Source organism: Lynx canadensis, chromosome A3 (assembly GCF_007474595.2).
Source record: "Lynx canadensis isolate LIC74 chromosome A3, mLynCan4.pri.v2, whole genome shotgun sequence".
In the NCBI taxonomy this organism is placed as follows: Eukaryota; Metazoa; Chordata; class Mammalia; order Carnivora; family Felidae; genus Lynx; species Lynx canadensis.
The window spans coordinates 62,924,886-62,937,137 of NC_044305.1; the positions used below are offsets into that span (position 1 = coordinate 62,924,886).

At 39.1% G+C, this 12,252-nt stretch overlaps 1 protein-coding gene across 3 annotated transcripts in view; it reads left to right on the top strand.

Moving 5' to 3' along the window:
- Positions 1-578: 578 nt before the first annotated feature.
- Positions 579-12,252, top strand: part of PLEKHH2 (pleckstrin homology, MyTH4 and FERM domain containing H2) — a 115,418-nt gene continuing 103,744 nt past the window's right edge. For all 3 annotated transcript variants that reach the window (XM_030310500.2, XM_030310501.1, XM_030310502.1), the window contains exons 1-2: positions 579-654; positions 7,950-8,079. In XM_030310500.2, the coding sequence (XP_030166360.1) occupies positions 7,957-8,079 (123 nt within the window). In that variant the 5' untranslated portion in view covers positions 579-654; positions 7,950-7,956. The remainder of the gene's footprint in view (positions 655-7,949; positions 8,080-12,252) is intronic.

Genomic DNA, 12,252 nt, shown 5'->3' on the forward strand with positions numbered 1-12,252 from the left:
GTCTTAGAGAACAGTTAGAACTTTTAAAGGGGACGTAGGAAATAGTAGGTGAACTTTCCAAATGGACTTCCCTGGGGTGGGGGAATTGCACAGCAAGACTCTGGTGTGAAGGGCAGTTGTGAAAAATAAACCTGAAAAAGTAGGTTGTAGGCCTCGAATACTGGCCTGGGAAGTCTGTTCTTGATAATTTAAGCGAAAGAAAGTCAACGAAGGTCTTTGGCAGGGTGTACCTCAAAAGTGCACTTGAGGACAGGCAACCTGGCAAGAGGGCGAAGGACGGATTGGCAAGAGGAGAGACTTCAGGCTGGGAGACCAAACCGGTGGATGCTGAGCCGAGGTAGGGAGGATGGAACGGAGGTGACAACCTCTGAGCTGTAGGTATGCTGAAAACTAGGGGCAGATAGAATAGGACACAACTCCCTCCAGAGGTGGGGCCTAGGAGGAGTCAAAGTCGTAGCCACACCCTCAAGTGACGTCAGGCGGCCGGCTGCGCATCCGATTGGCTACTCTGGCCTCCAGTCCTAGGAGAAGGCGGTGCCCTGCCCCGGCCCTCTCCAGGCTTGGAGCGAGGCGGGCACCCGCGGAGAGTCCCCGTAACCCCGCGCCAGGCGCGGCCAGGACTTCGGGCACTGCAGCCAGGGTCCCGCAGCAGAGGTAGGCAGATGGAGAGGGCCCGGAGCTGAGGGGCGAGCCCAGCGGCTCGGATGCCCGGGATCCCCGCCCCCTCGTGAGCGCGCCGTCCCGGGGGGCTTGCCGGGCGGCGGTTGGGGGCGGCGGGCAGAGCCGGCGGGCGGGGACCAGGGCGGTGGAGCCGGCTGGAGCAGGATGGAGCGGGACTCGCCCCCGCGCCTGCCGCCGCAGCCCCGGCACTCGGCATCGCCCCCTCACTGCCTCCAGGACTGGGGTCTCGGCCGAGGTCGGTGGCCGGCGGCTCCTCGCCCCCTGGTCTCCCGTGACATTTTGTTTGAAAACGCGGGGCTGGGTGTGTGGCGCGGCAGGGGCGGTTCTGGGGAGGGGGGGGTGTGCAGCCGGCGCCCCCGCGTCCCCGCCCCAGGGGCCCGAGCAGCTAGGGATGCTGCGGCTCGGCCTCGGCTTCCTGGGAGTCGCGCTGTAATCTCTTGGGTGAAACTTCCCAAAAGTTGCAAGAACCATTTTCTGCCCCTCGAGTTGCCGGAATGTCAAAGTGCCCTTAGGTGACCTACTACGAAACGGCGCTGGCCCTGAAGTTATTAGACCACTTTTTAAAAGACGGAACATCCGAGCCCTCGATTTTGATGTGCGAAACTCTGTGCAAAGAGCGAGTTGAACGATTTACGCGTCAGAGCTCTGGTGCTGTGCTACCTGCAGGTCACTGCTCTCTTTGTGAAAATGCCCGTCGCAAGCCTCCACCGCACCGCCGCGTGGGTCCCCGAAGAGCTGTGGGGTGGGGAGCACGGCTGCTCCTGGCAGGGCCAGCGATGGGCAGGCGTAGCCCAAATGGGGCTGGTTGGTGGTCAGGAGCCTTCTTAAACAAGGCAAGCCTCAGTGTGGTCAAGAAAGACATCCTTTCTGCTTTGGAAGAGAAATAGTTACCTGGCCAAGTTAAGCCGTCCCTTAAGAGGAGCGAATTAAAGAATGTGAGTGGCTAACCCTGAGCTTCATCAGGATAAGCCTCAATAGATGAATTCTTTTTTTTTTTTTTTTCTTTTTCTTTCTCTTTTGGGATTTGGAAGAGAAACAGGAAGTCAGAGATTCGGAGAAAAGAGCATTCACTCCATAATTGTAAACAGTTTATTTTGTGTCAGTAAATATTTCCAAAAGTCATGGGGGTGGGGGGTGGCTTTTGGAAAACCAAGATTTTTTTCCCGTGCACCGCAGTGAAGATAGGTTACTTTAAAATTCAAAATCTAGAAATGTTATTTATTTAGCAAGTGGTTATACCTCCCAAAGCTGTACAGTTCTATAAAATCAATGGTAATGGAAAAGAATGGTGGATGTTGTTCAAAGTTCGAATCTTTACTCAAGATGGTGCCTTAACACAACAGTTACTTTATACTAACTGAAATTACAGAATGAAATGAGGAAATCAGGTGTCTAGACCTCTTGGTGGACCATTAGCCAGCCAATCTGTAGTTTTGAATTTTTTAAAATTATGATCCTATTAGTAGGGAATGTAGACATTAGATGCCAATTCAGTAATATTATTAAGGTTCTGCTACTTCGTTGTAAAATATGTAATTAACATAACTAAAGACATAAGTAGGTATGTTTAATTTGGAATTTATTTATCATGTCATTTTCATAGCAAAGTAGTCTTGGGTAAGATATGTATGCACTTGCCATATTTGAGGTTAGTTAGCATTTACCTCTAAATTATTTGAGTTAACGGTAGAATTCTTGGCAGGGATAACTACAAACAATGGATCATTAACTTTGTAAATGTTGAGTTAATATACATCCACACAAATTGTTACTTTTTAAAAAATCATTTTTATTCTTTAATTTTGGAGTGGGGAAGATCTTTCTAAAGTACAAAACAAAACTCAGATTGCATGAAGAAAATGATTGTTACACTTTACCACATATTTAAATAAATTTTTTTTCTTTGTGTGCATCACAAACAAGTTTTAAAAGACAACAAATGTATGGGGAACAATTGTGCAAATAAATGTGTAATAAGAATATTTGTATCTGCATTACTTCTTGTTAAAATTTTTATTTACTTTTATTTGAATAAAGTTGACACAATGTTACATTAGTTTCAGGTGTACAACATTGTGATTCAACAGCTCTATAAAACTGTTATTTTTCTTTATTCATTTGTAAATCATTGCTCTTTTTAAAATTGAAGTATAGGGGCGCCTGGGTGGCGCAGTCGGTTAAGCGTCCGACTTTAGCCAGGTCACGATCTCGCGGTCCGTGAGTTCGAGCCCCGCGTCAGGCTCTGGGCTGATGGCTCAGAGCCTGGAGCCTGTTTTCCGATTCTGTGTCTCCCTCTCTCTCTGCCCCTCCCCCGTTCATGCTCTGTCTCTGTCTGTCCCAAAAATAAATAAACGTTGAAAAAAATTTAAAAAAAAAAATAATAAATTGAAGTATAATTAGTGAACCATAAAATTTACTCCTTTAAAGTGTACATATCAGCGACTTTTAGTATATTCACAAGGTTGTGCAACTATCAGCACTAATTCTAGAATAATTTTGATCATTCAAAAAAGAAACCCCAAACTATTAGCTGTTGATCACCATTGCCCTTTCTTCACAGCCTTTGGCAACCACTAACTTACTTTCTGTCTCTTTGGATTTACCTGTTTTGTGTAAATGGAATCATACAATATGTGGCCTTTTATTTAGGCTTCTTTCACTTGGCATCTAGGATAATTGTCACAGCATGTATTAGTACTTTATTCCTTTTTTGTGGCTGCATAATATTCCTTTGTACAGATATACCACATTTTGTTTATCCATTCCTCTGATGATGGACACTTGGATTGTTTCCACTTTTTGGCTATTTGAATAATGCTGCTGTGAACATTTGTGTGTAAGTTTTGGTGTGAACTTATGTATTCAGTTCTCTCGGGTATATAGTTAGTTAGCATTGGAGTTGCTGGCTCATATGGTAACTTTATGTTAAAACCTTTGAGGAACTGTTAAACTATTTTCCAAAGCAGCTATACCATTTTTACATTCCCAATAGCAAAGTATGAGGGTTCTAATTTCTCACATCCTCACTCACACTTGTTATTGTGGCTTTATTATTTTAAACATCCTGTTTGGTGTGCAGTGGTTGTCATGATTTTAATTTGCATTTTCACTTATAGCTAATGATGTTGAACATATTTTCACGGCTTTTTGGCCATTTGTATACCTTCTTTAGAGAACTGTCTATTTAGATCCTTTGCCTACTTTTTAATTGTTTTGTTTTATATTGTTGAGTTGTAAGAGTTCTTTATATATTCTGGATAAAAGTGGCCGATATACCTGATTCGCAAATAGTTTTCTTCCTTCTGTGGCTTATCTTTTCACTTTCTTGATGGTGTCCTTTGAAATAAAAGTTTTTTTTTTTAATAATTTTTTTTTCAACGTTTATTTATTTTTGGGACAGAGAGAGACAGAGCATGAACGGGGGAGGGGCAGAGAGAGAGGGAGACACAGAATCTGAAACAGGCTCCAGGCTCTGAGCCGTCAGCCCAGAGCCTGACGCGGGGCTCGAACTCACGGACCGCGAGATCGTGACCTGGCTGAAGTCGGACGCTTAACCGACTGCGCCACCCAGGCGCCCCTGAAATAAAAGTTTTTAATGTTAAGTCCAATTTATCTATTTTCTTTTTGATTACTCATGTTTTAGATGTCAACTCAAAGAAACTTGACTAATTTAAGGTCACAAGATTTATGCCTATCTTTTGTTCTAAGAGTTTTAGAGCATTAGCTCTTACATTTAGGTCTTTGATCCATTTTGAGTTAGTTTTTGTATATGTTGTGATGGAGGGGTCCAAATTCATTCTTTTGCATGTGGATATCCAGTTGTCTAGCACCATTGTTGAAAAGACTCTTCTTTCCCCATTGAACAATTTTGGTACCCTTGTCAAAAATCAGTTGACTATAGGGGTACCTGGGTGGCTCAGTTGGTTTTGAGCATCTGACTCTTGATTTTGGCTCAGGTCATGATCCCAGGGTTGTAGAATCAAGCCCTGCATCCGGCTCCGTGCTGAGTTGGAGCCTGTTTGGGGATTCTCTCCTCTCTCTCTCTCTCTCTCTCTCTCTCTCTCCCTCACTGCCCCTCTCCCCCACTCACATTCTCTTTTTCTTTCAAATTAAAAAAAAAAATCAGTTAACTATAAATTTGAGGTTTTATTTCTGGACTCTTAATTTTATTCCACTGATCATATGTCTGTCTTTATGGCAATACCATACAGTTTTGACTACAGAAACTTTGTAGTAATTTTTGAAATTGAGACATAGGAGTCCTACAACTTCTTAAGATTTTTTTGGCTATTCTGGATCCCTTGAATTTCCATATGAATTTAGAATCAGATTGCCATTTTTGCCCAAAAATGCAGTTGGAATTTTGAGAGGGATTGAATTGAATGTATGTATCCATTTGCAAGTATTGGCATCTTCACAATATTAAGTCTTCTAATCCATGAACATGAGATGTCTTTCATTTACTTAGGTTTAATTTCTCTCAGTGTTGTTTTGTGGTTTTCAGAGTGCAAGTTTTGCACTTCTTTTGTTAAATTTATTCCTAAGTGTTTAGTTCTTTTGATGCTAATTGTACATAGAATATATTCTTGATTTCATTTTTGATTTTTTTGTTTTTTTGCTAATGCGTAGAAAAACAATTGATATGGTTGATTGTATATTGATCTGGTTTCCTGAAACCTTGCTGAACTCAAGTAGTTCTAATAGATTTTTTGTGAATTCCTTAGAATTTCCTGTATGCAAGATCATGACATCTGAAAATAGAGATTTGGTTTTCTTTTTTTTTTTTCAAGTTTATTTATTTCGAGAGAGAGAGAAAGCATGAGAGAAAGAGAGAGCATGAGCAGGGGAGGCGCAGAGAGAGAGAGAGAGAGAGAGAGAGAGAATCCCAAGCAGGCCCCATGCCATCAGCACGGAGCCCGATGCAGGGTTCAAACTCACAAACCAAGAGATCATGACCCAAGATGAAACCAAGAGTTGGATGCTTAACTGTCTGAGCCACCCAGGTGTGCCTAGGTTTAGTTTTCAAACTGGATTCTTTTTATTTTATTTTCTGGCCCTGACTAGAACCACTAGTACAGTGTTGAACAGAAGTGGCAAAGCAGACATCCTCGTATTATTTCTGGTCTTCGGCAGATCAGTCATTTATTATTAAGTATGATGTTAGCTGTGGGCTTTTCCTAAGTGCTTTTTATCAGGCTGAAGAAGTTCCCTTCTATTGCTAGCTTATTGAATGTTTTTATTATGAAAGGGTGTTGAATTTTGTCAGATTTTTTTTCCTACATTGATTGAAATGATCATGTGGTTTTGGTCTGTTAGTCTATTAATATGGTTCACTGTATTGATTGATTTTTATCTGTTGAAAAATATCTGCCTTTAGGTTATTTGTTTTTTTGCCTTTATGCTATTTTTACAACTGTAGAAATTTTCAGTAGAACATACACAAGTTATTTTAATTGTAGGGAAACTTACCAGCATGAATTAGACTCTTCTTGCTTAACAATGTTTCTACATTTCTCTGCAAGGTACAAGTGATTCAAGACTTAACAGTGTTTGTTTCAGGACAGCTTTTTATTTTATAATTTTTAGTCCATATGTTTTTTTCCTTGTCCATTCTAAAGCTAAGGAGGAAAGAACTGAAGTAGCAGAATTGAGAAAAAGCTTGCGACTGACAAAGTGCATGGTCTACTCGTAAATCATTGACAGTAAATGCTAATGTGGGTGATAAGTGTCATTAACAAGGCTAATATCCTTAGGAAAAAACAGACAACAATGGTATGAGGCTTCTATAAAAACAAAGAAATTAAAAGAGAATGATGTCCAGTTTTACAATTATAAGTTTCCCTTAAATCATGGCCAGAACTTAGGAGCATCTGGAGGCTTTGAGATGGTTGGGGTGCTCAATAAAGTTGTAGCCTTTGTAGAGCAACTCTGCTCTTATTTATTTCTAAGTTATTGAATGATAATGTCAGTATGAATATGAAAATTGGTTTAAGCATAAAACAATATTTATACTAGGAAAATAGTCTTCTGTGGGTTTTTAGCAACACAAAGTTTTTAAAAACTGGTATAGGATGAGGAAGTGTTGTATTACACTCAATAGTGAGAAAATCAACTTGGATAATATGTGAGGGAGACATATTTTTAGAAAATGAAGGAATAGTACACTTCAACTGCAGATCTATCCTGGGGTTCTGAGAGTTTTGCTCTCACGTATATGCCGAGACCAGGGCTTGGCTCCTTGAGGAGATCCATTCCTAATACAGATTTCATCTGTTCATAGCAAGGGCAATTCAGAAATATATCATCAGGCCATTTATTCAAATGACCTGGTGAAACATTAACATTTAAAACATTACTTATGAATCTCAGAACCAGAAAAAATGAGTCGTTTTTTTGCACTTCAAAATTTCTAGACCAGTTCCCTTGGTGGAGTGCAGTGCTTCTCCCTGGGATTAATCTCCCCAAAGGAAAGCTAATATTATGGGAAACACTGATTCCAGATGTACTTAATGTAGGTGATTACAAATTCATATTTATATCTTTTCTCTTCTTGGACCAAAAAAAAAAATATTATACAAATGTATCCAAGGTCATAATACTTTGCCTGGTTAAATATGCCAAAGGATTTTTGGCTTAAAAGAAATTTTAGATCTAGGATTTAGATTTAGATTTTAGATTTTAGGATGATGATAAGTAATAATTGTAATGTAAATCTAACTTATAATTGTAGCACTGGTAATGAAGTTTCTTAAACCTAAGAAACTATCATGGTACCAATTGAATCAAATTATGATAGTTCTGTAAACCTAGGAGTGGGGTAAAATTTTGAGCTGGAAGATTAAAACAATGTTTTATCTATTGGGCAGAGCTAAAATAATACTACTTCTCTGTGTTCAGATGGTGCTATTATACTGTCCATAGTGCTATTAAAAATAACAGTATTTAATTTGTTCCTCACAACGTACTCATGAAGAACAATGGTTTGTTACTATCAGTGTCCTGCTTTTTCTAGATTGGATAATCTGAGACATGGAAAGGATGTGTTATATATAAAGACTGAATAACACACTGGGCCTCCAACCCTGACCTCTGTCTCCCACTAAGTTTCTTCCATGAGCTATATAACCAGTTATGGAATTTGTCTTAGAATTCAAAAATTTGTATGTGGATGACATCATTAGATGGTAACGTGAATATGTATACAGGATGACGTAATGAATTATCCTGAATGCTCATGGGTTATATGCCATTTATGCTTTCTTTTCTAGAATAAATATGGCAGAGCTTACTGAGACAGAAGGACCAGTAGATTGGAAAGAACGATGTGTGGCTCTGGAGTCCCAGCTCATGAAATTTAGAGTTCAAGCAAGCAAGATAAGAGAGCTTTTAGCTGAGAAGGTATGATTTTCTCTCCAACCTTTGTTACTAAACATCACCTGTTTGGGGCATATTTCATTTACATTAAATAATTGCAGTACTTTTGGGGGGTAAACATTTTTTTTTTTAATTTTTTTTTTCAACGTTTATTTATTTTTGGGACAGAGAGAGACAGAGCATGAACGGGGGAGGGGCAGAGAGAGAGGGAGACACAGAATCTGAAACAGGCTCCAGGCTCTGAGCCGTCAGCCCAGAGCCCGACGCGGGGCTCGAACTCACGGACCGTGAGATCGTGACCTGGCTGAAGTCGGACGCTTAACCGACTGCGCCACCCAGGCGCCCCTGGGGGGTAAACATTTTTAACATAAAGAACATATTTAACTTTTTGTCAGGGCTTTAAAGCTATTTTTGAAATATTCTTTTGCCAATTTTTAGAGGGAATGGAACGTTAAGCCAAAACACTTTTCTTTGCAGAACTAGTGGGATATGTGAGAGTTGTGTGTATTTGATGAATGTGGAGTTCATTCATTCCATATAGAAAAGCCATAATTTAGGGGCGCCTGGGTGGCGCAGTCGGTTAAGCGTCTGACTTCAGCCAGGTCACGATCTCGCGGTCCTTGAGTTCGAGCCCCGCGTCGGGCTCTGGGCTGACGGCTCGGAGCCTGGAGCCTGTTTCCGATTCTGTGTCTCCCTCTCTCTCTGCCCCTCCCCCGTTCATGCTCTGTCTCTCTCTGTCCCAAAAATAAATAAACGTTGAAAAAAAAAAATTAAAAAAAAAAAAAAAAGAAAAGCTATAATTTATTTGATTTTACTAGAGGAGTGTGACAGCATTTTAATTTACTAAATGTTTAAGAAAATCATGTTTAAAGTGGTTATAGAAGAATGTTCCCTATGGATAGTAACACATGTTTATAGTGTATTTGAAAGTATGCACCCATTTAAGAATTCGTATTGACTTAACCCTATATTGCTAAACTATTGCCTGGGCTGGAATTGAGTTTAATATAATTACATGCTTCTCTTAATAGTTTTAGTCATGTAATTAAAATTTCATCTATGTCACAGGAATTTTTTTGCATATATGTATATAAAACCCATGGATTAATTCATTCATGTGTTCATTCATTCAACAAATATTCACTGAGGGCTCATTTTATGCCAGGCACTCTTCTGAATGCTAAAATTACATCTGTGAACAAGAAAACTCATATTCCTGTTTGCAGGGAATCTGGATTCTAGACCTGTAGTGTCCAATATAGCAACCACTAGCCATAAACAACCACTGAGCACTTGAAATGAGGCTAGGACAAATTGAGGTGTGTTAGAAATGTAAAATACACCTGGATTTCAAAGATTTAGTATGAAAAAAAGAATGTGAAATGTCTTAGCAATAATTTTTATATTGGTTACATGCTGAAATAACATTTTGTATATTAGATTAAATAGAAAATATTAAAATTAATGACATCTATTTCTTTTTACTCTTATATTTATTTCTTTTTTTAAGAGTTATTTATTTTTTGGGGTGCCTGGGTGGCTCCGTCGGTTAAGCATTCAACTTTGGCTCAGGTCATGATCTCGTGGTTTGTGAGTTCGAGCGCCTCGTCGGGCTCTGTGCTGATGGCTCAGAGCTGGGACCTGCTTCGGATTCTGTGTCTCCCTCTCTCTCTGTCCCTCCCCTGCTCACACTCTGTCTCTCTCTGTCTCAAAAATAAATAAACACTAAAAAAAATTTTAAAAAGAATTGTTTATTTATTTGTAACATATATAAAAATTTAATTCCAGTGCAGTTGAATAATTTCTAGTGTACAATATAGTAATCCAACGGTTCCATACCTTACTCAGTGCCCACCGAGACAAGTACACTCCTAATCCCCTTCGCCTATTTTATTCACTCCCCCACCCACTTCCCCTCTGTTTGTTCTCTATAGTTAAGAGTCTGTGTGTGTGTATGCGTGTGTGTGTGTGTGTGTCTTTTTTTCTTTGTTCATTTGTTTTGCTTTTTAAATTCCATATATGAGTGAAGTCATATGGTATTTGTTTTTCTCTGACTGGCTAATTTCACTTAGCATAATATTTTCCAGATCCATCCATGTTGTTGCAAATGGCAAGATTTCAATCCTTTTTATGGCTGAATAATATTTCATTGTATATGCATACGACATCTTTTATATCCATTCATCTATTGATGGACACTTGGGCTGCTTCCGTAGTTTGGCTTTTGTAAATAATGCTGCAATAAACATAGGGATGCATATATCACTTTGAATTCGTGTTTTCATATTCTGTAAGGTAAATACCCAGTAGTGAGATTATTGGTCATAGGATAGTCCTATTTTTAATTTTTTAAGGACTCTCCATACTGTTTTCCACAGTGGCTGCACCAGTTGCATTTCCATCAACAGTGCACAAGGATTCCTTTTTCTCCACATCCTTGCCAATGCTTGTTGTTTCATATGGTTTTGGTTTTAGCCATTCTGATATGATGACTCACATTATATTTCTATTTGACAGTGATGTCTAGATGGTTAGATAAATGATATTACTGGTCATCCATAACTAATCAGAAGAACTTACAGGTGGTTTCTTAAACACTTGTCTGCATTATCCTTTGAGACAGAGACTGGTAAATGCATCACATCTTCAAAAAAGATCTTGAGGCACCTGGATAGATCAGTTGGTTAAGTGGTTAAGATCAGCCTTGATTTCGGCTCAGGTCATGATCTCACCTTTGTGAGATAGAGCCCCAAGTCAGGCTCCAGGCTGGGCATGGGGCCTGCTTAAGATTCTCTCGCCCGTTTGCCCTCTGCCTCTCCCCTACTCATGCATGCTCTCACCCTCTCTCAAAGAAACACAAAAAACCAAAACCAAAACAAACAAACAAAAACCTTAAAAAAAGATGTTAAATCTTCCTTCCATCGCTGGCTGAGAATCTCTTTTTGTTGTTTTTTTTAAAGATTTTATTTTTGTAAGTAATCCCTGCACCCAATGTGGAGCTCGAACTCACAACTCCGAGATCAAGAGTTGCATGCTTCACCAACTGAGCCAGCCAGGCGCCTGCTGAGAATCTCTTAGCACAGAAGTTTTTTGGTTTTTTGGTATTTTGTTTTTGGCACAGAAGTAGTCTAATAAAATTCAGGAAAACATCATTCAGGTTAAACTTTCATATATATATCATCTTAAATTTTTGTGCTTCAACATCTTTTAGGTGGAAAGATTAAAATTATTCTATTCACTTTGGGTCAAAGGACAACCCAGTAATGCTTTGTGGAGTAAATCTCCAGTATCAATTTGCTTTATTTACCACTATTAGAATAAAAATTATAGTCTGAAAAAAAATTCCAGTTTGAATATCTCCCAAGTTAGGGAAGCTTATTCTAACTCAAAGTTAGTGACTCATGCTTAGTCTTTTGTTCCTCTCTCAATGAAAATCATTTTCCAGACTGTGCTGATTTATTTAGTATTTTCCGCAATCCCAGCCACTCCATACGGTGATTTTGTTAAGATCACCAATTATATCCTTGCTGCTAAACCTCATGGACACTTTCCAGGTGTTGTCTTATTGGCCTTTTAGCAATTAGCACACTGTTGACCACAGCCTCCTTAAAGTTTTCTTGATTCCCTTGACTTCTGTATTCTCTGGGTTTCTTTGTAGACTAAACAGGAGTTATGTTTATTTGAGTTTTAATGAATTGACCTTTAAGTTCTAATTTTATGGCAACATTTGTCCTTTAGAAGGCATGTTGCAACAAATTTCTTTATGAGTGCCCATTTTTCAAATTTTAAAAGTGTCATGTTTTCTGTAAGTACATTTACATATAGATTTTTGGTTGTTAGTTTATGTTATTAGGGTTTATTTTTTCTTTGTCAGTGAATGAATATTGAGAGGAATATTATTTCCAAATTGCTCTTGTAGTCATGGTTTCTTTCTCTCCTCTTCTTCCTTCTTCGTCTTCTGTATTTTTTATCTGTGACTTAGATCCCATGACAGATCTAGGAGATGGAATTATTCAGATGTGTTTTATACAGTGGAAAGTGGACAAGTATGCCAAGTTACTCATGGTTTCCCAGTAAATATATTCAACACTAAAATGGGAATAATGTTTTTCACGATATTTTCCGTTCTATTCCATTACAAAATATTTTTCTCTGGATTAAAAATTATTTTTGGTACCCCACCTATGTTCTAATAAA